General features: G+C 42.4%; 1 protein-coding gene across 1 annotated transcript; it reads left to right on the top strand.

Annotated features, from left to right (window-relative positions):
* The first annotated feature begins 404 nt into the window (after nt 1–404).
* On the top strand, nt 405–25,228 carry AMBN (ameloblastin). The gene is made up of 7 exons (XM_033960290.1): nt 405–455; nt 2,313–2,429; nt 5,701–5,928; nt 13,049–13,231; nt 13,346–13,390; nt 20,244–20,288; nt 24,665–25,228. Exons 1-7 carry the CDS (start codon nt 405–407, stop codon nt 25,226–25,228), a joined length of 1,233 nt encoding a protein of 410 aa, XP_033816181.1.
* Nucleotides 25,229–26,821: the final 1,593 nt, after the last annotated feature.

Here is a 26,821-nt window from a genome sequence, read left to right on the forward strand (position 1 = left end):
TCCTATCCCGGCCCACCAGGTCTTACACGCAGGCCCTGCGGAGGTTTGCAACAGGTCCAGGAGGGTGCAGGGAGGTGCTGGCCGAATATAAGCTGAGACCCCCATTTTTGGGCCATTTCTTTGGCCCAAAAATCTCAGTAGGTCTATTTTTGCTTACTTTCTTTCTTAGAAGTATAACTTATTCAGTTACCAGGGAGGATTTTTTTTCCATATGATTGCAACATAAAACAGATATCAAGATCTGAAGATCAAGAATCTTCTTCAATATGGATTTTCTATAACTTTCTGATTATTGGAAATATTTTTGGTAAGGGCTCTGAGTGTATTAACCAAGGAAATCATCTGACTAGCACCTTCATTTCAGCGTGAAATAATTTTCCATGTATTTTTTTCTCCCTCAGACCATGAGACAGTACAGTAACCCATATGGGATGGGTGTGAACAAATTGCCTTCGGTAATAATTACTTTTATGTTTTTAAATGTTTAAAAAGTGTATAAGTTATATACTAGTGTTTATTCCAAAGCAGTTGGTCAATATTGCCTTAAGTTCATTACATCAGGGACTGTCCAGCTAACTTTGGAAGTTAGCCAGACAAATCTTGAGTTTTCAGATAAAAACAGAGAAAAATGAAGGCAGATAATGATCATATGGCCTATCTAGTCTGCCTTTTGTGACCGGGTGAAGGCCTTGCAGATGCTTGAGCCTCAAACTCCTAGTACAGGTAAATTGACCAAGTGTTTAGTTTGGAGGCTGGTGGAGATTTTAGTAAGACCTGAGAAGTCCAACTCTCTGCTTTCCTAGCAATAATATATAATTTATTGCAACAAAACAAAATTTCAGACAAAACAGTTCTTTCAGCAGCAGTGACATGCTGCTGAGGGGGGGGGGGGGCGGTCCACTCCAGGTGCAGGCTTAGGTGGGGTGCACAGCCGGCCAGGTCCGGAAAATTCAGCGATGAATTTGAAACAGCTCCCTTTCTCCCTCCCTGCCCCTTACCTTCATGGCCACGAGTCTAAATTACCTTCTTACAGCAGCTGGAGTTGCGTGTGGCTGCCGTAAAGGTCATTTCTGACGCAACCGGAAGTTGCATCAGAGACGACCTTTACGGCAGCCATACAGCAGCCGGCTGCTGTACGAAGCAGTTTAGACATCGCCGGCCACAGGGCAGAGACGTTTGTCGGACCGAGCCTGTTGCCCAGGGGGAGGGGGAGAAAGAAAGCGCCACAAAGGTAAGGGGCAGGGGGGGAGAAAGGGAGGAAAGGAGGGGGTGGAGAGGAAAAGAAGCTGAAGGGAAATGGGTAAAACATAGGGGTGAAAGGACACAGAAAGCACATGGTGAAGACAGAGGAGGGGGAGAAGGACGCTGAAAGCACATGGGGAAGACAGAGGGTGGGGAGAAGGATGCTGAAAGCACATGGGGAAGACAGAGGGGGAGAAGGACACTGAAAGCACATGGGGAAGACAGAGTGGGGAGGACGTTGAAAGGACATGGGGAAGAGAGAGTGAGAAGAAGACACTGGCAGGGAAGAAGACAGAGATGCCAGACTATGGGGGGAGCAGAGGGAAGAAGATGGGTGCCAGACCAATTTGAAAGGGGGGAGAAAGGGAGAGGCACAGTAACAGAGCAAATGGAAGACGCAGAAAGAAGAGAGACAGTGGATGGAAGGAATTGAATGAGAAGATGAGGAAAGCAGAAACCAGAGAAGACAAAGGTAGAACAAAAATTTTCTATTTATTTATTGCTTTAGGAGACATGTGTCACTGTTTCTGTGGTGTTGCATTGTATGCAGAGTCCAGCTTCTTATTGGTTCAATTTAACCTTTGTCTATGTATTTCTATTTTATCCCCCCTTTTGCAAAACTGTGGAGCGTTTTTTAGCGCCAGTCATGGTGATAGCCTGTGCTATTAGCAAATGTCCTCCTGAATGAATCCTGCTATGTGCTCATCTTTCTCAACTTCGCTTCTAGTCATTTCCCAAAAAATATATATATTTTACCATAAGACATGAAAAACACTTGGGGCTCCTTTTACAAACCCGCGCTAGGGCCTTAAAGCGCGGAATAGTGCGTGCTAAATTTCCCCACTCGCTAGCCACTACCGCCTCCTTTTGAGCAGGTGGTAGATTTTCGACCAGCGCGCACTATAGCATGCGTAATCCAGTGCGTGCGCTACAACCGCTAGCGCGGCTTTGTAAAAGGAGCCCTTGGTTTATAGTCTGAAATTTTGTAAATATCATTCCACTTAAATGAATAATCACTGGATAGCACTGCAAAAAGTCAAGTGACTGTGTCTTTACTATGATGTCTTTAGTATTCTGGATACGGCTACAATGAGCCATTTACTACCCTGTGGATGCGCGGCTTCTTGTCACCACACCTCACAAACGCATGGAGGCCTCAGAGACCCCAGGAGCATGAGAACCAACAGGTACATTTCCTTCTTCAACAAGAAAAACTAAGGTATACAGCAGGGGTAGGGAACTCCGGTCCTCGAGAGCCGTATTCCAGTTGGGTTTTCAGGATTTCCCCAATGAATCTGCATGAGATCTATTTGCATGCACTGCTTTCAATGCATATTCATTGGGGAAATTCTGAAAACCCGACTGGAATACGGCTCTCGAGGACCGGAGTTCCCTACCCCTGGTATACAGGGTTGAAGCTGTTTGCCATTGCACATCCTGCCCTGTTATATTAGCTGGTTGATATTCAGCGTTTTATTAAACACTGGAGACTGCTGGTAGAATTCAATCCATATATGCAGTGCTGGATGCCTCTGGGTACTGGTAATAAATTTCTGGGTCTTTGGAGGCACTGCTGTGCAGTGCCCAGATTGCTAAGCAGTTATGGAAAGACATTTTTTGATATGACACCTAAATCTGAGCTTAGATGCTTTTAGAAATGCACCCAAAAATCAGGTAGAGGACATGGCCATTTTTGAAACAGCACAATGGCTATCTCTTCTGTCCTAACCCCCCCCCCCAAAAAAAAAAAAAAAAGACAATTTCTAGGTGTGTTTGCGCTTAGTGCATCTATCTTTTTTCACTACTTTTAAATAAAATAACCCAAATCCAAATGAAAAACGCATAGCGCAAGCCATTGGGATGTAGGAGGGGGCCAGCATTTTTAGTAGACAGGCCACAGACTTGTACGGTCTGTGTCTGTGTATGGCCGTTTGGAGGAGGATGGGCAGGGGAGGGCTTCAATGGCTGGGAGGGTGTAGATGGGCTGGAGTAAGTCTTAACAGAGATTTCGGCAGTTGGAACCCAAGCACAGTACCGGGTAAAGCTTTGGATTCTCGCCCAGAAATAGCTAAGAAGAAAAAAAAAAAAAAATTTTTAAATTGAATCAGGTTGGGCAGACTGGATGGACCATTCGGGTCTTTATCTGCCGTCATCTACTATGTTACTATGTTACTATGTCACACAGACATCCCAGCAAAGCAATGTACCCAAGTTATTCTGGCAGCACACTGGGGTAGTGGTTGGATGCCAACCAGACAGCGGTCTATATCAGCACTGTTTGGTTAAAGCATCCATAAACGTCAAGACAAACAATAGTCGTCCCAAAGTGAATGACTAAACTAAACTAAAACTAAACTAAACCTTAAGTTTGTATACCGCATCATCTCCACAGAAGTGGAGCTCGGCACGGTTTACAGGAATTGATATAGAAAGGAACTCCAAAGAAAAGTAGAAGAACTTGGTACAGAGAAGTTTAGAGAGACTTAGTATATCGAAGAGGGAGAGGTCGTTGCATTTTAGAGAAAAGCCATGACAGATATGAGAAGTGCACCCTCCCTGTTGGGTGTGCTAAGATTTAGCAAATATGCTGCTAAGAGTCCAGAATTTCATACAGAGACTTGAACTTTATTCCCACACTCGCTCTTGCTCACACTTCAGTCACCCCATACGCAAGCGTCCCTCTGTCCCACTTTCAGGGCTCTTCACCGTCTTCCTCAAAACCTGCGAATTGACACTGTATAGTTGTTTAAAAATATTCAATGTATGAATACCATCAGGTCATTTAAATCACTAAGGGGTCCTTTTATTAAGGTGCGCTAACTGATTTAGCACACGCTAAAGATTAGCACTCGCTAAATGGTAAGATGTCCATAGGATATAATGGATTCTTTATCATTTAGCGCATGCTAAATCGGTTAACGCACTTTAATAAAAGGACCCTTAAATACTCAGAGGTTGATACTGAAAGTGATTTAGCCAAGCAGGCAAGGTTTCTGCTTGACTGAATCAGCGGCACTTAACCACCAACTATCTGGCTATGCTGTAGGCAGTCCCAAGGTGGAGTCGAGGCAGAATCAGCACTTAACCGCATAAGGTCAAATTGGGCTGCATAAAACACAGTCCAGTCTTTTGTCGTTATCACGTGTCAGTTTAATGGCCTTAACTGGATAAGTACCAGCCGCCGCACTTACCCGGATATTCAGTGTCCGTGCCTAGACATGGCCTAGCATTGAATATCTGGGCATAAAGCCAGTGGCAGGTAAAAAAAAAGAAAAAAAAATGCTCATGTCCGCTGGCTGAATATTTATTCCCCACTCCCCCAATACTATCTGTATAATTATGGACCTTGAACTGTAGATTGACACTATCTCAGCCATTAACTACTCATCATCCCCTCCAGCTGAATAAGCCTAAACGAAATGGATAGTATGGAGTTGTCACCACAAATAGCCAGCACCACTATCTACAATAATTAATATAATTATTAGTTTAAAGATCCAGTGCCGGTGCATAAATTAACACCATGACCATACATACTGAATGCTGACCCAAATATTTGTTGAACTCAATATAAATCGAAAAATAAATAAATAAACTCAGGTGATCTTCTTTAACCACACATCCTTAATCACCTTATATTATAGCAAAAAAAACTCTAACCTAATGCTGTCAGTTAGTTCGGGTTTGGGAGCTCTGCTCTTGGTGTCCCCTCCTGAAGAAGCTCCAATTTGTGAAACTCGAGTTGGGGGGTGTCGAGGTAAATGAGAGACAGCATTTATTAGAATTTCATTATTTGGACTGGAGCAGTTGCAGAGGTGTCACAGCCCTATCACCACTAAAGATAAGCAATGGATAGATGGTTTAGAGCAGTGGTATTCAACCCAGTCCTCAGGGACCACCTGGCCAGTCTGGGTTTTCCGGATATCCTCATTCATATTCAGGTGGTCCCTGAGGGCTAGGTTGAATACCACTGGTTTAGAGCAGTGGTTCTCAACCCTGTCCTGGAGGACCACCAGGCCAGTCGGGTTTTTGGAATAGCCCTAATGAATATGCATGCCTGTCACCTCCATTATATGCAAATCTCTCTCATGCATATTCATTAGGACTATCCCCATAACCCGACTGGCCTGGTGGTCCTCCAGGACAGGGTTGGGAACCACTGGTTTAGAGTATAAGATCTGTCATGATGCGGTGGTACGAGATAGTGAACAGCTGTGATGGTCTCATTTACAACTGCCTCCATGTTCATCACTAGAGGTTGGTTGTTGGGTCTGAACTTTTCACATATGTATATTTAAATATTTATAACTGGTTTTTGATATAATATAAGGTGACTGAGGATGTGTGGCCAAATATTTGTTGGACATTGATTTTTCAGATAAGTTGTAGCTTTCTTTTTTATATATTCCCATCACTTCTGTTATTAATTCATCTGTTTTTAATACTATTATTTTCTAGTATGAGTATAATTTGCCGGTGCATCCACTACCTCTGCCTTCATTGCCAACCCCCTTCCAGCCCCAGCAACCTGGACTACAGGCACAGAATCTGCCTCAACAGCCAACTCTAATGCCAGTGCAGCAAGGTCAGCTACCTGCTATCCAGCAGGGGCAGCCAGCCCTCCAACAAGGGGAACCGACACTGATCCAGCAGCAGGTGGCGCCAGCAGAAGGACAAACCCAGCAGGTCGGTACAGTGGCTCTATGCTCTATTCAAGCAGGGAAAGATTAACCCTTTGATGCCTCCCCCATTGAAATATAAACATATTTTGAAACTCCCACAAAACGGAAAGGGAATGGGGATGGGATTTTAATATATCGCCTTTCTGAAGTTATTATCAAAGCAGTTTACATATTATATACAAGTACTGTACTTATTTTGTACCTGGGGCAATGGAGGGTTAAGGGACTTGCCTAGAGTCACAGGGAGCTGTAGTGTGAATTGATCCTGCTTCATAGGCTATACTAACTCTTAGGCTACTCCAGCCCTGCGTGGGCTTTGACTGAAATGAAAATTGGCAGCACTAGGTGAGAAGTCCTACTCACTAAATCCTTCGGCCAACCAGAGAAGAATGCACTGAAGGTGGGAAAACTAGGCCAACTTCTTCAGACACTAATGATTGTAGTCCACCCTGACTAAGGGTTACCAGACGTCCAGATTTCACCGGATATGTCCGAACATATCTGGGGGATCCGGACAGCTTTTCCAAAACCCAGCACTTTGTCCGGGTTTTGAAAAGCTTATGACGTCGGGATGGCATCCGCAGATGCAACGCAGTGATGTCATGCGCACATGTGCGGATGCCGTCCCAACGCATGAACAAGTTAAGGGGGTGGGAATGGGGTGCGAGATGGGGCATAATGCGGACTGAACTGGGCGAGCTTGGGGGCATTTTCATGGGTCCGGATTTTCCACTTTTATTTCAGCCAGCAACTTACCAGAACAAAACTCTGCTTTGGGAACCAATGAATTACTCATCTCTTTGGAACCTAGGCATGTGACTAGTTTGCCAATGCATTAATCCGCCCCTGGGTGCAAGGAGTTCATTTACTCATTTATATAGGGTTACCAGATTTTGTCTGTCAAAAACGAGGGCACGTGGCCCCACCCTGTTCTGCCCGAGCCTTACCCACTATGCCCAGTCCCGCCCCATTGCACCACCAGCCACACCCTGTTCGCCCCAACCTGCCCCCACACGAACTTTATCTCTTCTTTCCTGATCTCGGAACCACATCTTGAAGGCCTCTGAACATGCGTGGATGTGACATGATGACATCACACACGTGCACATTCATGTAACATCATCACATTATGTCTGCACATGCTCGAAGGCCCTCCAGGCGTGGCTTAGAGCTCGAGGTCTTCCAAAATCTGGACAAACTGCCAGGTTTCGGATATCCCCCCGGGCAACCGGAATGTCCTCTAAAAAGAGGACATGTCCGGGTTTTCAAGGACATCTGGAAACCCTACATTTATACAGATGTGTGAAAATCCTATCTAGAACCATGATGGCAGATAAATGCCAAATGGCCCATCCATTCTGCCCATCGACAGCATCTAAAGGGAAATATGCAAAAAAGTGGAGGTAAATGGCTGGAGAAAAACCTCACATTTTACATGAATTTTTCACTTCAATTTATAGAAACATTGAGGCCAAAATTCATAAAATCTATGATGTGATATTCAAAGGGCTTGCACTCCTAACTTTTCCCCTCCTTTACTAACATGTAGAATTCCTCATAGAATTCGTATGAGCATCGGGGCAGTTACCGCTGCTGCTGGCGTTAAAACCCATGCTACACATTAGTAAAGGAGGGGGTTTAAGAGCTAGTCTTCTAAATTGGTCTCTTTCCAGCTGAAATTCAGACTCCGATATTCACTATTTTATAACAGCCATCTTCCATGTATGAATCATGCTTTACACATGGAACATATTTCATAACATTACTCCTGTGGGGATTAATAATGTCATAATTTTCTGCTTGCAAAACCTGTTTATATGTGGAAAAAGCCACAAGGTATATATACTTATAATTACGTGTGAACAAAGCAGTATATACGTACAGGTTTGTTGTATGTAGGCATTCCCAGGACCTAGTTTAGGCAAAGCGGAGGAAGTTACAGTGCATGAATCTTTATACAACAACTAAGTACCCATATACCCCCTAATCCTATAACTTTAGCATCTAACTGTAAGCATAATTTGCATGCTAAGATTACAGACTACTAGCACTTATGCATATCACATTCATGTGTGGAAGTGGTATGTATTCACACACATGAAAGCAGAAAACAAACAACGAAGGTGACTAATCGATGTTCAATATCCTTTATTGTTTGAAATGACTCGACATGATCGTGTTTCGGCCCCAAAGGGCCTGCCTCGGGAGTCTGGATTCTGATGACGAATCAATAAACATCAATGTTCATATTCTTCTATTACAGATGCTTTAGTGGACTATTAAACATCCGATAATGAAATCAAGAGTATGTGCCGCTGTCTCTGTGAAAACGAAACTAAAAGCACTTATGCATATCGCATTCATGTGTGTAAGTGGTATGTATGCACACAGCAGCATTCTAGAATATGCGTGCACAAGTCGCATAACCCTAAATTCTATATATGGTGCTTACATTTGCATGCACCCGTGATACACACAAATTAATTAACGAGCCCTTAACCCTCAATAAGGGGATGCTAGCAACTAATTATCGATGTTAATTGTCACTCCATAAAATGTGCGCATGCATCTGGTTGAGCACTACTCAATAAAGCCTGGCGCCTAATTCTACTAGTGCACTACTCAAAAGGGGGTGTGACCATGGCCGTGTCAGGGGCATTCCAAAAAGTTGCATGTGTAGTTACAGAATATTGCCTCAACGCGTCTAACTTGGACATCAGTATTTATACCAGGTTTCAGCAGGCCTAAGTTTGGTGTCTAAAGTTAGGCATGGGACTTGGCACTGGGACTATTCTAAAGAGGGTTCGTGTCCTTTATAGAGTCATGCTTAGTGCGGGTTTTCTACAGTGCCAAATTTTGAGTACCATTTATAGAATTGTGCACAGTTACATCTTCTATTTGTTGGCCCCAAAGTTATAGAATGGTCTCCCCTGCCACGTTCATTCAGCATACAGCACGGACAGTGCCCACATTGTAAGATTGCACCTACTGTTACACAGTTTGGCCCTGATTCTATAAAAGACGCCTAAAATAAGGTGCCTAGCCAATCTAGTTGCCTAAATTAATTTTCTTAATTGGCTTAATCGGCACTGATAATTGAAAGTGCAATTTAAAAACAATTAAGTAGTAGGCGCCTAACTCAGTAGACGCCTACCACTTTTAGATAAGCATCTACACCGAGACACCTACCAGCAAGTAGGCATGGTCATGGGCAGATTTGGGGCAGATTTTGGGCGTGGTTTGACTTAGACACCAGTAGGTGCCTACCTTAGGCACACTCATTTAGACCAAGAAAACCCTGGCCTAAATGGGAGTGCGCCCAAGGTTTTAATGCCAACAAGTGCCTAAGACCACTTCGACATCACCAGGCATGATTCTGTGAATGGTGCCTAGCGAATGATTGACAATCGCACTGAATGGTGCCTAGGAGTTAAGCACCGTTATAGAATCAGGCTCTCTGTGCAATGGCGTAGTAAGTGGGGGAGAGGGGGCCGGTCTGTCCTGGGGACCATGTTGGGGGGGCCAGTACCCCTCCTCATCTCCGCCCTACCCCCATTCCTCCCCTCCATGCATGCACCCCCTTTCCCTCCCCCCATTCCTGGAGAAATGGGCATCGACATGGCAAATGAGGTTCAACATGGATAAGTGTAAAGTGATACATGTTGGTAACAAAAATCTCATGCACGAATACAGGATGTCCAGGGCAGTACTTGGAGAGATCTCCCAGGAAAGAAACTTGGGAGTTCTGATCGACAAGTCGATGAAGCTGTCCACGCAATGCGCGGCGGTGGCGAAAAGGGCAAACAGAATGCTAGGAATGATAAAGAAGGGGATCACGAACAGATCGGAAAAGGTTATCATGCCGCTGTACCAGGCCATGGTGCGCCCTCACCTGGAGTACTGCGTCCAGCACTGGTCGCCATACATGAAGAAGGGCACGGTACTACTCGAAAGGGTCTAGAGAAGAGCGACTAAGATGGTTAAGGGCCTCTTCTTCCTCGAACAGAGGAGATTGAGAGGTGACATGATTGAAACATTCAAGGTACTGAAGGGAATAGACTTAGTGGATAAGGACAGGTTGTTCACCCTCTCCAAGGTAGGGAGAATGAAAGGGCACTCTCTAAAGTTGAAAGGGGATAGATTCAGTACGAACGTGAGGAAGTTCTTCTTCACCCAGAGAGTGGTAGAAACTGGAATGCTCTTCCGGAGTCTGTCGTAAGGGAAAACACCCTCCAGGGATTCAAGACAAAGTTAGACAAGTTCCTGCTGAACAAGGACGTACGCTGATAGGGCTGGTCTCAGTTAGGGCACTGGTCTTTGACCATAGGGCCACCACGTGACCAGACTGGTGGGCACAATGGACCACTGGTCTGACCCAGCAGCGGCAATTCTTATGTTCTATTGTACTCTCCCTTCCCTTTTGTTTTATTTTTGATCTCAATGTATTTATTCACCTTTCCCACCCCTCCTTCCCTCTATTCCAGTATGTCCTTTTGTTACATATCCCCCTTTTTAAATTTTATTTACTATACCATTATTTGGTGTATTTTATTTCTTTTAATTTAGCTCTCCATTGTAAACCATTTAGGTCATATTTGATAAACAGCATATCAAATGACAAGGAAACTTGGATACCTCAAGTTGAAGTTGTTGTTTGCGGTGGTCAACAACATGATCTTCGCGAACCCGTTGGCTCTCCCGCCAACGTCGCTTCTGGGTGCCTCGCATAGGAAGTGACATCAGAGGGAGAGTCGACAAGGTCGCGAGGAGTACATTGTTGACCGCCACGAGCAACAAGTTCAACTAGAGGTACGGGGGAAGGGAAGGGTGCACATGGCAGGCAGGAGCGGGGAAGGAGACAAGGGCGAGGGAGGGGCACCACCGCCCTGGGTGCCTCTCATGCTCACTACGCCACTGTCCCTGTATCTAGTTTTTCTCAGGATCAGGGTGGAACTAGATCAGAATTGTGATCTAAATGGATTTTTTTTTATTTTTATAAAATACTCTGTGACTATATCTATAGTATCCTAAGTTAACTCATAAGCGGAAACAATTATTCAAAACTTCTTCCCCAAATAATCCTTATTTATAGATGAGAGACCATCAGAATCTGGCCAGTACCAAATGTATTCTGCCCCACTACCTGAAATATTAAGCTTCTTAGAGCTCTTTGAAAGGACCTCCAACCTGATGCAACAAAACACAAAATACGATCATGTTGGAGGGAGGTTGCTTAGGATTTTTGAAACTCAATTATGCTACATGTAAAAAGTTTATAACACTAAAATGGTAAAAATATAATGGAAAATATGGATGTGAGGAACTGGAAGGCCATTACATACCTGGAAGAATACTTTTGGTACTGGCCAGGTTCTGAGGATCCAACATCCATAAATAGGGATTATTGGGGGGAAGTAGTTTGAATTACGATTTTATAAGATATGCATGTGCATATGTGGAGGGTAATTTGATAACAGTGCACTTGGTTGAAGAGGGCAAGTAGATGCCTTATTAGGCGCTATTTTATGAAAATACTAAGGGCTCCTTTTACGAAGGTGCATTAAAATGCCGCGCGTTAAAAATTGTGCGAAAATGCTGCACGAGCTAGCCGCTACCACCTCCTCTTGAGCAGGTGGTAGTTTTTCGGCTAGCGTGTGCTAATCCGGTGCGTGTGTTAAAAACGCTAGCGTACCTTCGTAAAAGGAACCCTAAGGGAGGAAGTTATTTTACTGTTAATCCCATTTATTAGTAACTAGGTTCCCTTGCATAAAATGGGACATGTGCTAGAGTAGTACAAGTTAGTGGTAAGTAGCAACAGCAGACCATGTTGATAATTATGATCTGTAGGGGCTTATGAGTCTTTATAAAATGCTAGTGAAAGCAGCAGAACTTGTACAAATGTGCAAACCTGGATTGTACAGGTATACACAAAGATTAGCATATTTCTTAGTCTCTGCACATACTAGTGGGTGAACTCCACCCATACTCTTCCCTGTAACATAGCAACATAGTAGATGACGGCAGATAAAGACCCGAATGGTCCATCTAGACTGCCCAACCTGATTCAATCTAAAAATTTGTTGGGTTGGGTTTTTTTTTTTTCTTCTTCTTCTTCTTAGCTATTTCTGGGCAAGAATCCAAATCTCTGCCCTGTACCGTTCTTGGGTTCCAACTACTGAAGTCTCCATCAAAGCTCACTCCAGTCCATCTATAGGGGGAAGAGTGTGGTGAAGTGGTTAAAGCTACAGCTACAGCCTCAGCACCCTGAGGTTGTGGGTTCAAACCCACGCTGCTCCTTGTGACCCTGGGCAAGTCACTTAATCCCCCTATTGCCCCAGGTACATTAGATAGGTTGTGAGCCCACCGGGACAGAGAGGGAAAACTGCTTGAGTACCTGAATAAATGCATGTAAAACCGATCTGAGCTCCCCTGGGAGAATGGTATAGAAAATTGAATAAATAGATCTACACCCTTCCAGCCGTCGAAGTCCTCCCCAGCCCATCCTCTGCCAAACGGCCATATACAGACATATACTCTTAAGCCAGCTGGTAGCCCAATGGCTAGTACAGTGCCTGGGGAATTGGGTTCTGTTCCCATTGCAGCTCTTTATGAGTCTGGGCAAGTCACTTAACCCTCCATTGCCCCCAGGTACAAAATTAAGTACCTGCACAGAATATGTAAACCACTTTGATTGTAGCCAAAGAGAGGCGGTAATATCAAATACCATCCATTTCCTTTATAAGAGGCTATGTATATGTATATGAATCAACATGCAAGTGAAAATGATTTTATAAAATAGCCTCCAGGAGTACAAGCACCAATTTATACCTTCTTTGGAGCAGGTATAAATGTGTGCGTTGACATTTGTGTACTACTGGAGATGGATCCGGGAGCCTATTATAGGAAGGCACATACGTAGGTGTCTATGTTGCTTTTATATAATAGGCCCATTTCTGAACTTCGCATGTATAAAATTAGGAATAACCATACTGGGTCATTCCAGTGGTTCATGTAGCCCAGTCTCCTGTTTCCAACAGTGGCTAATCCAGGTGACAAGTACCTGGCAGAAACCCCCCAAATTGCCCCCCCTGTGTTCAGTTTCTTTTCTTGTGCTTGTTGTTTAGATGTATCCATTCATATATAAATTGATGCACCAAGAACCCATACAGCAAGTTCCAGAACAACAGATCCCCATGCAACAAGTACCAATGCAGCAGGTACCCATGCAGCAAGTACCAGGGTTTCAGATACCAATGCACCAAGTACCAAGGCAGCAGGTACCCATGCAACCACCCCAACAGCAACCTGTAAGCTTACTTTCCATTTCTATTTCCATTCATTTATGTAACATATATTTCTGGGGATTTTTTTTTTTAAACATTCCTCTGAATACATATCCTCCCTTTTATTTTTCCATTTAGATTTACCCTGGACTTTATTACATGCAGTACAAAGCAGGAAATAGAGTAAGTCTGTATTATTATTAACTCTTACAGAAATACTGAATAAATCGCAAGTTTGAGTCGGACTAAAGCATTTCTGCCATGGAGAAAGCATAACGTGAGAATAAGCTTCAAACAAAACTCCAATAAGATAGATATTTAGGTCTTATCTACTAAGGGCCTGATTCTATATATAGTGGCAAAGAAATTGGCACCGACTAGAATAATGCTTAGTGAATTCTATAAAAGGCACGTGCCATATATAGAATTGCGCTTAGCAGCTGTACGGATCACTCACATTTAGGTGCACCCAATTAGGCCAAGGAAAATCAGGCCAAAATACCTGCATTTAAGTTATGTGCAGATTGGGCATATTGTATATCAATGTGCATAACTTTTAGGAAAGGCCAGGATCCACCTATGCTCCTCCCTTGGCCATGCCCCCTTTGAGATATGCATACTAGAACTGATATGCATCACTGTATAGAATGCACTTCCAAGTGGTGCACATAATTTCCAATTAGTGCCGGTTGCCGTATTTTTCGCTCTATAAGACGCACTGGACCATAAGACGCACCCACCTGTAGAGGAGGAAAACTCAGAAAAAAAATATCCCACCACCCTGCCCTGTACCCCCTCTGGTCTTACAGAGCAAAAAATCCATAGGCAGCATAGGCACCTGCCCCTCTTGTAGGCAGCAGAGGACCCCCCTTGTAGGCAGCACTGGCACCCCCCGTAGGCAGCAGAAGCACCCCTCCATAGGCAGCACAGGCACAACCCCCCCCCCCCATAGGCAGCACAGGCACAACCCCCCCATAGGCAGCACAGGCACCCCCCCCCCAGTACCTTTTTTTAAAGTCCCCTTTCCGCACTCCTGCCTGTCTCCTTCACAGGACAGCTCTTCTTTGGTTCGGGCAGAGCGGCGTGACTCTCGAGAACTGACTGCAGCCAATCGGGGAGCAGCGCCAGATCAGGCAGGAATGCAAACAGCACACGCCTGCCTTCTGCGCTGCTCTGCCTAAACCGATGAAGAGCCATCCGGCAAGGGAGACAGGCAGGAGCGCGGAAAAGGAACTTTAAAAAAAAGGTACCAGGGGGGCTGCCTACAGGGTGGGGGGTATTTACTCCATAAGACACACTCTTATTTCCACCTCCTTTTTGGGGGTGGAAAAAGTGCGTCTTATGGAGCAAAAAATACGGTAGCATCAATTATGAGGTGTTAATTGCCCATTAGTGCCAATTACATTACATAAGCATTTATGAATCGCTAATATACCCCAATAGGAATTTAATGCGATTTCCGAATTAATAAGAGGCTGGTCATCTCCAGGAATTATAATCTTACAATAAAATCAAAATTACATTCTCACATTAAAATCAAAACATAAAAGCATAGTAGATCTGCTTATTTGTTAGAGAGAAAGAGAAAGATATCGTGCAGACAAATAGGTTTTAAAACCTTTACAAAATCATCTGCTAGTATGAATGAGATATCTTGCAAACAAATAGGTCTTCGGGACTTTACAGAAACTGTCATAGGAGGGGATGTATTGTATTGAAGAGAGTTCTACCACTTTGCCGCTAGATATGGAAAAGAGATAGAATGTATTGTTTTATATTTAATTCCTCTAGGATTCAGAAATCTTAACCTCAGATAATTGCCAAGCAAGTTATCGTTCTTAACAGATGGTAGTTACACTAAGGTGCACTAGCGTTTTTAGCGCACGCAGGAAATTACTGTGCGCTACGCTTCTAGAACTAACGCCAGCTTAATGCTGGCATTAAGGTCTAGCGCGCGCTATACCGCGCGTTAAAGCCCTAACGCGGCTTATTAAAAGGAGCCCTAAATTCAACAAGAGGGCCAAACAAGTGAAAGTAGAAAAAAGCGCAATGAAGAGTAGCGATGCAATCAATTCAGCAAAAGCTCTTTATTGGGAAAAAAAAAAAAATTCTCATATAGGACTCAACACAAGCTGACTTTCAGTTAGCAAACCTTCATCAGGAGTCCAAATCAGAATAATCTCATCAAATATAAAAGAATGCATAAAGAGCTCCTATAAAAGCAACCCAATGGCTTGTTCGTGGGTAGTCTATGGGCTCCTATTACTAAGCCGCATTAGGGCATTAACGCACGGAATAGCGCGTGCTAAATTGCCATGCACGCTAGACGGTAGCGCGAGCATTGAGCTGGTGTGAGTTCAAACTGAACAGCGAGGGTTTAGCACGTGCTAAAATGCTGTGTGTGCTAAAAACACTAACGCAGCCTAGTAAAAGGAGCCCTATATCTTTTTTGTTTGCTTTGGACTTCAGCTATACTAACGTCATCGTGTAGCCTGGGATTTCTCTATGGAAGATCAAAAAAACCAATAATTTTTTTTTTTTTTTAAATGCCTCTTGCTTCGAAAGGAAGCAAATGTAAGCTGAGATATAAAGGTGTCACCTTATCACGTCTTGTTGCTGAGAATATAAGCCTAATAATAATAGGTGAGAAACTGGGGGAGAGAGCAAATGACTCCAAAGACTTCAAACCTTTGAAGTTGACAAACGATCATCTCTTGGAAAGAAATGTGGTTACAACAGAGGTTTCACAGTGTATAGCATCGGGTCTCCTGAAGCAGAATATTCGAAACGGGGCCGCGTTGAGACCCCTAAGAGCCTTTACAACCACAAACCTTAAAAAAAGCTTGCACAGATAAGTGTATAGTTTCCATTGAGCAAGAATCTTTTTGTATAACAATTTTTGAACAAAGTTTTTGTCGATTTAATAAATTATTCAAACAGTTCAAAATTTTACCAGTGGCCAGAAAGTGAAGTTCTATAAAGTAAAATGCAATGACTGGACGGCAAACTCTTGTCCCAAGGGAAGGTATCCACCTCCCCTTCAGAGTTTCACTTCTCAGAGCGTTTTTAGGAGTCATTTGCTCTCTCCCCACTGGTATATAGTATCATTATAGTCAGTTTCTCACCTATTATTCTATCCAATTTACTGACTAGTATTTACATATGAGTCCCTGTATGTTTTTCTAACGGAGAATATAAGCCTAGCAGCAACATTCTGGATGGTCTGTAAATTTTTACATATATTTACTGTACAACCTGCATAGAGAACATTACAGTAATCTTGTTGAGATAATACAAGTGATTGAACTAATAACTGGAAGTGTTCTCCATCAAAGCAATGATGAATTCATCTTAATTTTCTCAGTGGCACGAACATCCTTGTAGTTAAAGCTCATGCCTGTGTTTCCCATTTTAGATGCCTATCAAAAATAATACCCAAAATTCTCAGTTCTGTCTCCAGTTTCAGTGGGGTATTATACAGTAACCATTGGGTAGCATCACTAGTGATCCCAGGTGGACTTAATTATAAGAATTTGGTTTTATCCTCATTCAGTTGGTCTCTTTAAACCAGGGGTGTCCAACCTGCGGCCCCGTGAAGTATTTTGTGCGGCCCCAGTCGAGGGCGATGAAGTGTTTCCCTCTGCTGCCCCTGGGTGTTTACCGTCTTGCGGCTCCCTCCTCTGTCTTGCCGCAGTGTTTGTGCGGCCCCAGAAACATTTTTTTTTTTTGGACAATGCGGCCCAGGGAAGCCAAAAGGTTGGACACCCCTGCTTTAAACAATTACATTGTGTGTGCAAATTGCCCAAACAACTTATGGCACTATATACAGAATTTGGGGGGGTAAGGATTTTAGTCCATTCTGTATCTATGAAAAAAAGCATAAGTCCCTTTAGATCAGGGGTGTTAAAGTCCCTCCTCGAGGGCCGCAATCCAGGCGGGTTTTCAGGATTTCCCCAATGAATATGCATGAGATCTATTAGCATACAATGAAAGCAGTGCATGCAAATAGATCTCATGCATATTCATTGAGGAAATCCTGAAAACCCGACTGGATTGCGGCCTTCGATGAGGGACTTTGATACCCCTGCTTTAGATGATTATTAGATAAACTAAATTGGTGGTTATTTAGGAAAGAACAAGACATGATGAAGAGTAGGGATGGGCAGCCAGAAAATATTTGTGGTGTTTCTTGTATCGTTTCTAGGAATGGTCATTTTATTCATTTTGTGTCACAGGAGCAGAGTCAATTGTGCGTTCTTTTGAAAGAGATGCACTATGAGCAAAGAGGACGCACTTTTTCTGAAAAAGTACCCACCATGGGCTAGATTCTCAAAAAAGTCACCATCAAGTGCTTAGGCCGTGCTTGCCAGCACATAACATGTTTTAATTGGTTTTAAATGGTGCAATAATTGGTTGCACTATTAAAAACTAATTTTTAAAAATTAGGCACCATTAGGTACCATCCGGGACTGGCGCCTAGTGAGATTGAAGCCCCAGCAGTAGGCATGTTTAGGGGAGGCACCGGACTTCAGTATCACTAGGTGCCACTGGCCACAATTCTGCAAGTACCCTAGGTGCTAGAAATGTAGGCCTGTAAAGCCCCGGCTTCCACTTCCAGCGCCTAAGGTCCTCACTAGGTACCAGTATCCAGATTCCAGAAGCGGCACCTGACCGCGATTGACACATGAATCAGGCTCCATGCGCACATGTGTAGTGGTTCGTGCATGTGCGACAGCTCGCACATGCTCAGTGGACACCTTCTTTGCAAATAATGCTCACTCTTGTCAAAAGAGTGCACAATATTGTCAGCAAATGATACCTGAATTTTTTCTATTCCTTTTCATTTGATAACAATACATAATGACATAGGATTTCCCATATTGTTGTAAACAAATGTCCATCCTACTGAGGAGCTCCAGTTGAATCAGTCTTGGGTAATTACACTTTGTACAAATTGTCATGCTGTGTATTACTCTTTTGGTACAGTTCCAGGAAACAAAATTGTGACAGGATCCTTCAATGTTCTGTTGATATGTTCACAGAGAAAGCAGAAAATGGCTCTCAAGCGGTTTCCTGGATATCTGGGTCCCACTGCATTTTTCTCGGGTAAAAATCATGACTGAACTATTTGGAATCCTGGCAAAAATTATGTTTCCTGAAACTAGAATAAATGTATTTATTTACTCTTGACATTCTATGCCACCTTTAACTGTCTGAACTGTGTGCCTATAAATGGTTTCAGTGATCTGTGAAAATGCTAACCCTGCCTACACCTGGAACATTGTTAGCAACAGATTTGCACCAGTTCATTATGGCTTAGGAAACTCTTGAAGCTAGTGTACTACGCTGCATCATTTCATGCCACTCTTGAGACATTTATATATAATTTTTTCATGTAAAAGAGTGCACTTAGAAAAATAGCATGTAGACTTTAATATAAAATTTCTCAAAACTAATATTTAGATCTCCTTGAGATGTAGTTATATTTTTGGTATTCTGAAAATTGAAATGTTGCATGTAGTTTATGCAAAAATAGTTAATGTATTTTGCATGCTTCTACATTACTGCCTCTAAGTAGCTATTTATTTGAATAATATCTCATATGCAGAATGCTACATTCAAAAGTATAATTAATATGAAGTTGAATAATTTCACAAATGATGCTATTTGTGCCGAAGTGCAAAATAAGTTTTATATATGGGGCCAAATTCTGTAAACAGAGCCTAAATCGGGCAGCGCCTACAAAAACGGCACTGGCCATGCGTCAATTATGCTTAGGCGCCATTTTTCAGAATCATGGCTACAGGCACCTAAGGAAAAAACTTAAGCACTGGAAATGTAGACTAGAGAATGACATGGTGGCTGTTACCTGCGGCTAGCTGCAAATAGCCACGGGTGTCCTGCCGAAACGGGGGGAGAGAAAAGTGGTAGTCGCCGTGGGTGCGGGGAGAAGGCCATTTACCGCCCAGTGGAGCAGTGAATGGCCTTGTCTCCACAGTGAAGGGAAGGAACGTGCGCTCCCTCCCTACTCCATATCGATCGCCGACGATGCCCAAGCATCTCCCTTCCTGCTCCTTACGTTCACGGCAGGCAATTTCTAAATATGTTTCCTACCAGCAGCCAGAGTGTTGAAATTGCATGCGGCTGCCATAAAGGTCATCTGACGCAACCGAAGTTGCAGAGACAACCTTTCCTGCAGCCACACGCTATTTCAATGCTCCGGCTTCTGGTAGGAAACATTTAGAAATTGCCTGCCGCAAAGGTATGGGGCAGGAAGGAAGAAAGGTGGGGTGGAAAAAAACAGAAGCTGAAGGGACCTGGGGAAGGTGGGGTGGAGGAAGTGGGGAGAAGATGCTGAAGGGAAATGGGGAACAGAGAGTAGGAAGAAGACGCTGAAGGGAAATGGGGAACAGAGAGTGGGGAGAAGACACTGGAAGGGAAGAAGACAGATGCCAGACTATGGGTGAGCGGAGGGAAGAACATGGGTGCCAGATCAATTGGGGGAGGTGAAGGGAGAGGCACAGTAACAGAGCAAATGGAAGGTGCAGAGAGAAGACACAATGGATGGAAGGAATTGAATGAGAAAGATGAGGAAAGCAGAAACCAGACAACAATTTTATTTATTTATTTTTTCTTTTTTTTGCTTTAGGATAAAGTAGAATATTAGTTGTGTTGATAAAAATTTATAAACAAAGCTCTGCCAGCTGAACATCTTTCTCTAGCTAAATTGCCATGCGTGCTAGACGCTAACATCAGCATTGAACTGGCATTAGTTCTAGCCACGTAGCATGGGTTTAGCACGTGCGTTAATTCTGCGTGCGCTAAAAATGCTTTCGCAGCTTAGTAAAAGGAGCCCTAAGATTATACTTGTAGAATGGGTATAGCAGAATTAGATATCAGACATATAGTTAATTGTATTCAAACCTTCATAGAGGCTGTTAAAAGATGTGAAAAGCAGTGTTTCTAAATCTTAATTAAATCAGCCTGCTGCAAGATACTTGCTTGATCCATGTTCTAATATGTTTGTTTTCCAAAGGGCGCCCCTGCTAGGCTGGGAATTGTAAGCTCAGAAGAAATTCAGGTAGGTAATCTAGGTGAATCACATAGGACTGGAACTTGATCATGAAATTTTTCATTGGTATAAGCAGTATAGAAAAGCATGAAATTGCATGCTGGTATACATTAAACAGCAGTACAATTCACTAAAAATTGAGATGAAATGTATTTTCTTTTCTTATGAACACACTGGTGAGATGGTTTGTTTATTTATAATCTGCCTTTTACAAGGCGAAGTACAACAACACACACACATCTTCCTAAGCTCCTGCACCGTGCAGATCACTCATAGCAAATGGCTACTGTGAGTTCCCAGGTGGGGGTCTGGGATGCCGGGAGGGAAGCGGGGAAGGTCCAGAATTAGCTTTTTTATATATAAATAAAAAATTGTGAATAACCGAATCAGTGGATAATGAAACCACTGATTCGGAGGGAGAAGTGTAATTTATAAATCTTTCCTTTAACAGTTAAAGGAAAGATTTAGAAAACTATGGGGAGTTTTACCTCATGCAAAATTGTCATTTATTTAGTGAGACATTAGCTTTTTTTTCTGTGGCCCTCCATTACGTATGCTAGCTAATACTTACGGGGAATTTAGGTAAACACCTAAAAACATATCTATTCCTGAACTACTTCGGCAACTAATTTGTACAATCTTTCCCACTTAACTGATCCCTAGAACCACGATTCGCTAGTACTAACTTGTCAGTTCCACTCAATTTGTACTATTTTTAATCATTGTAAACCGCAGAGAACTTCACAGTCCTGCAGTATATAAACTGTTATTATTATTATTATTATTATAGTATTTATTTATTTCAATTTCTATCCCATTGTCCCCAAAGAGCCCAGAACGGGTTTCAGGGTTACACTTCAAACATTTCAAACATCTTACCAAAAAAAAAAATACAAATATACATAACATTCAACATAAAATCAAAATAAAATACTTCCCTGACAATAATAGCAGCACCAATCACTTCTCCTACACCAAAAATCAATCTCAAGCAACCTAATACAAGAAAAGGCTTTTAGTATCACTCTTTACAAGCTATGAATAGCTTGTGTTTTTTTTTAATGCATATGGGCAGTTTTGGACCTCACACAAGGCAGTCACTTTTCAAAGGGAAATAATGGACTCTTAACATAGGGCCGGCTTCTATAATTAATTTTTTTAAAAATAAATAAATGGAGCTGGGATTGGCGGCCGCCAAAGAAACAGCCGCCAAGTTTATGGCAATCACGCACTAGCACCGTTTGAAGAATCGTGGCAGTTTTGTAAAACAGGCGCCTTAATGTAGGCCAGCATTTTAAAGGCCTACATTTCAGGTGCAGGTCTTGCACATATGGAGGCACATAGAGATCCCTACAGATGCCTAAGGCCACTTCCAGTGCAAACCACACCTCCGCTGGCTTTAGGCAGCTGTAGGCTTCCCTATGTGCCTCCATAGGCATGAGACCGGCACCTTAGAATGGCGCCTTCGATTTTTTTTAAAAAAAAGCATGCCCCATGATTGGTCAATTAGGTGGTAGTAGGGCAGATACCACAACCTAACTTCAGTGGACAATAGTAAATAACGACAACAATTTAAATGACCCATCAGTTTTACCCAGCAAGATGGTTAGAGTAGTCGCTACCAGTTCATAAAGGTTAACCCGGCTCCATGCCTTCAATCAGAGGGCTTTCTGCAGGTTGGCCCTCTTATACCTGTGGGTTGTAACTGTCACTTCATGTTGAAAAGGGACTACCAAATATTGCTCCAGGATATGTGCACGATGTGCATCTTTCAACACATATTGCTACAAAGGAGTCTAGGGAGTATCTCATCCTTCATTTCCCTAAATAACAAAATTGTGTATTAAACGGTTCATTCTTCAGGGAAACAAATGGTGAAATTCATGGCCTTTGGAAATTAGATGTTAGGAAAATTAAGGTTTCATACTAGGCTGAACACATTCCAATTTAAGAACTTGATCCGTAATGGGTGTTAATTTAATTTTGTGCGATGTAATTTTATGTGATATTGATTGTAAGCCACATTGAACCTTAATTGGGAAATGTAGGATACAAGTATCAATAAATGGAATGTAAAAGAACCAGAACAACCTCATGCACTGCCCAGAGAATGAACTATTCAAATTTTCTCCCATGGCAGCTGCAAAGAAAACACTCCAAAATTGGACTTCTATTTGTACAGGTGGCCAAGGGCAAAATAGTGAGTGTACAAGGATAATTCTCATGCTGATTAGGGGCAGTTCAGCATGTAACTGCTAATTACTTCAAATTAGCACTAACATTACAGCCAATAATTGGTTATTAGTGGCAATTAGCATCTTGTTAACTGCCGCTAGGGGACATGTCAGTCATTTTGAAAAAGATCAACAACAGGCAAGAAGAAGTGAGCATCGGTCCTGTCAGTTGGACCCCCTTAGAACAACAAAGAAAAATGGGGAGACCCGATGATCCACAGTGAAAACAATCCACCGATGCAAACAAAAACAAAAACTGTTGATACAGATGGTCTGGAGATAATTTATTAAACACTGACATATAAAACCATGAAAATTCAATTAAGTACAATGCTAAAAAAAATATGGTGATAAAAATCCACCCGGATCCTACACGGTCCGTGTTTCGGCGAACACGCCTTCCTCAGGGGTCCAATGGTTTGCAAACTCACATATAAAGAATTGGACTATTGTCTTTAAACACCGCAGACAAGCTGAAGTAGCAAAAAAATGCTAAGGCCCCCTTAGAACACCAGGAATAGAAAAGGTACGCCTGGAGGGCCTAAAGGGGGTGGAGGCGTAAGAGAGCCTAGTCAGAGGCTGTGTTTGGAGGCTGGAGAAAGAGGGAAGACTAGAAATCCTTTAGGCTGCTACTCAGGATTTAACTGGGCACCCGCCAATATTCCAACCAGTGCCCGGTTAGCTCTGCAGATAAATCAGGACAGCTTTTTTGCTGTTCTGACTTTATGTGCTTACATAATCCGTTATCTGAATATCATCACTAGCAAGTTAAGTACAGGCTCCACTTAAGCTCTGCTCACAGACTGCTCTGACACTAAAAAGACAGAGCGGGAAGGGGGGGGAGGTTAGAACGGATATTCACTGGCACTGTCTGAATAGGTAGGATAGGCAGTCTTAGGTGCTTTATCTGGTTAAATCACTTTGAATATTGAGCTGAGAGAGAATTTCAGTGATTGTCTAGTCAAAATTGTACTCCACAAGACAGTTTTAAAATCATCCACCAACTGAATGTTTATCCTTTTCAAACAGTGCTAACATTAGGAGACACTTCATGAACTATTTAGTAGCACATTTAAAAACAAATCAGAGGCAACGTCGTTCATTCAGCACACAAACAATGGAATTTGTTGTCAGAAGTTATAAACAAGACAATGAGTTTGAAAAGGGTTTAGAATCTTAATAAACCATAAACTATAAATCAGTGATTTCCAAACTGAGCTCTTTGAACTCGGTAGCATGGAATATTGCTATTCCTTGGATTTTGGCCAGGTACTAGTGACCTGGATTGCCCACCGTGAGAATGGGCTACTGGGCTTAATGGACCATTGGTCTGACCCAATAAGGTTTTTCTTATGTTCTTATGTCAGGGGTTCCTCAAGAAATTAGATTATAGAATCTGTTTGCATGAACATAAAGATGTTTACATAAATTGAGGAACTTGAAAAAAATATTTTCAGGTTCTGCCATAATAAAAAGTTTGGAAATCACTGACTTGGAAAAGTCAACACTTATCTCTGGCAGGAGGAATGAATCTACTCTTCGGGATCCTAGACTGACTACTGATGAAATAGATACTGGGCGCGATAGACCCAGTGGCGTGTGGTAAGGGCTTTCAGGGGATTCAATGAAAATCCAGCTCTATAGCCCTGCTTTTTTGTTTGTTTTGTTTACTTTTTGCTTGATGTAGTTTGAATTGTTCAGTAGGCAGCCTGCTCAACCAGTCAAACAGCATATTTAAAAAAAAAAAAAAAGTAGGGCGCCTAGGCTGAAGGCCCTGACAGTGCTGATCTGAATTTGATTGGCTGAGCAGCATCTGCCTATTGCCTGTTCAACCTATAAAATTCAGAGCAGTGTCCTCAGGGCCTTTAGGGGGATGGATCGAATCCGCTGAAGGCCCTGGCCGTACACCACCAGATAGACCTTTGGTATGAGCCAGTATAGGCCTCTTTGTTTCAAGTTGTAATTTTCCAGTATGCCTGGAAAAAGAGAAAAATCAATATAAAAGATATTACACTAAAGATAAAGTTGCATTATAAATACACATTTGCTAAAATCAAAATGTGTTTTAAATCATATTTAATGAATAGAAATAAGAAGCCTATAGTTTAATAATTCCTTTCTGAATTAAACACTGTATTTTCTGGCTTATAGGATGGCATGGCTGGTGTGGGTCCCCCTGCCTATAGTGCTATCTATCCAGGATTTGTAGGCATGGGGCCTGGCTTTGGAGACATGCCACAAAATCGAGGATTCCAGGGAGACTTCACCATGGAAGACGATCTGCCAGCAAAGGGAGGCCAAGCAATTGGACAAGGGGGCATAGTACAGTTTCCAAATATAAATATTCCCGCTGCTGGGGCTAATCCAGGGCCTGGACAAACAGCCATCATCCCTGAAGGCAACCCAGCAGTCCTAGGGCCTATGCTACCAAACCCGAATGTAAACTATCCCAGCCTGGGGCTTGATCCCGTTGGCCAGAGCAAACTGCCCATAGGAATAACTCCTGCTAGCGTCCCAATAGTGACTGATGATGCATTTGCCAATTATCTGCCTGTAGGCACCGAAGCAACAACACCTCTTGGTATTCACCAAGAAATACCAATGACTTTTGCAGAGGCTACTGTATCACCTAATATACAAGGAATATCGTTTGTTGAAAATGAGTTCCGGCAGCCACTAATTAGGCAAGACCAAGGATATTTCCAAGAACCTTGACAGCATTAATACGATGTAAATGCCGCTCAAGCCAGATACTGTTGTCTCCCAGATGCACAATCGCTATATTCATACTTTGAAAAATATATACATAAAAATATGTATACTAACCCATAGCTACAACCTAAATGTTTGGGGTCACCCTCTATTATTTGCTCCTTTCGCTTAGCATTAAATGTGTGGTGTTTTCTAAACTTGATGATTGTTACATGGCTCTGCAATGGATTCCCAATATACCATGCTATTCATTAGTATATTAGAATGCTTATGCATGGTACCAGTAATTCTCCATTATTCAAGTACAGTGTACCAGTAATTCTCCATTATTCAAGTACAGTGCTTTGCAGAATACCAATTGGAGGGGGTTAACATGTAATATTAATATTAACAAATCACGCTGCAGTATTTTCAGGACTGATGACCATTGCAATAAATGTCCCTTGTTAATATAACCTTCATTTTACAAGCATATTTATATCCATTCATATGTTGTGCATATTATATTATTTTGTATAGCTATGTGTTCTATAAAAATGTATTGCATATTTTAAAAAAAATTTTAAAAAAAGTTTGAGAAATTATTGCACAAATAAGACTCTGTATTTATGTAAATGAAATGAATGTTTATGTATAGTCAGGATTTGATTGCCAAATCATGATAAAACCAAATCTTAGCAATTTATAAAATTATATAAAGAAATAAGAAAGGAATGCCAAACACAGAGTACGATAGAACGCAGTTATTCAAGAGGATAGGACAAGTACTCTATTATATACTAACATCAATATTAACTTACTTCCCCTTTTATGAAGCCACGTCAGCATTTTGTTATCGCCGGCCATGGCGGTAAAAGTTCCTATGCTCATAGAATTCCTACGAGTGTTGGAATTTTTACCACCGCGGCAATAAAAAATGGCAACGCAGCTTCATAAAAGGGGGGATAATGTCGAGGGGCATTTTCAATATGACATCCACATCCGAGTTTGGATGTTTTGCAAAACATGACCATTTTCGAAACAGAAAAACGTCTTTATTTTTTTTTTATTCAAAAATGCTCATTTCTCAGATGTGCTTATTTTCAATGCATCTATCTTTTTCAACTATTTTTGGAAAAAAAATTGCACAAAACAAGCCAATTGAGATGTAGAAGGGGGGTCAGCATTTTTAGTAAATTGACCACACAGACATCCTAGCATAGCAGTGAGGCACCTTATGGGACACTGCAGTGAACTTCACATAAAAATGGCCCAGGTACACATCTCACCATAATCCCCTTATAGTGTATGGTGAGCCCTCCAAAACCCAAACAAACCCAACACCAATAGCCCTTATGCCTCCCTTATGTCACCTATGTGTGGGTATAGTGGGATTAGGGTGGATTATAGAAGCTCACCATAAGTGTAGTAGTGTGGGATATGGGCCCGAGTCCCCATCTCTAAGATTTACTACACCACCCACTAGATTTCTCCAGGAACCTACTTTCTGTTCAGTAGGACTGGCCATAACATCTGAAGCTATCATACTGGCAAGTATGTATTAGAAACATGACGGCAGATAAAGGCCAAATGGCCCATCTAGTCTGCCCATCTACA

The sequence above is a fragment of the Geotrypetes seraphini genome, chromosome 1, assembly GCF_902459505.1.
Source record: "Geotrypetes seraphini chromosome 1, aGeoSer1.1, whole genome shotgun sequence".
NCBI classification, from domain to species: Eukaryota; Metazoa; Chordata; class Amphibia; order Gymnophiona; family Dermophiidae; genus Geotrypetes; species Geotrypetes seraphini.

Coding starts and splice junctions, on each gene's coding strand:
- AMBN (XM_033960290.1), top strand. CDS start 405: ATGAGACAGTACAGTAACCCATATGGGATGGGTGTGAACAAATTGCCT. Junction 456..2,312: donor GTGTGAACAAATTGCCTTCG/GTAATAATTACT, acceptor TGATGTCTTTAG/TATTCTGGATACGGCTACAA. Junction 2,430..5,700: donor AGGAGCATGAGAACCAACAG/GTACATTTCCTT, acceptor ATTATTTTCTAG/TATGAGTATAATTTGCCGGT.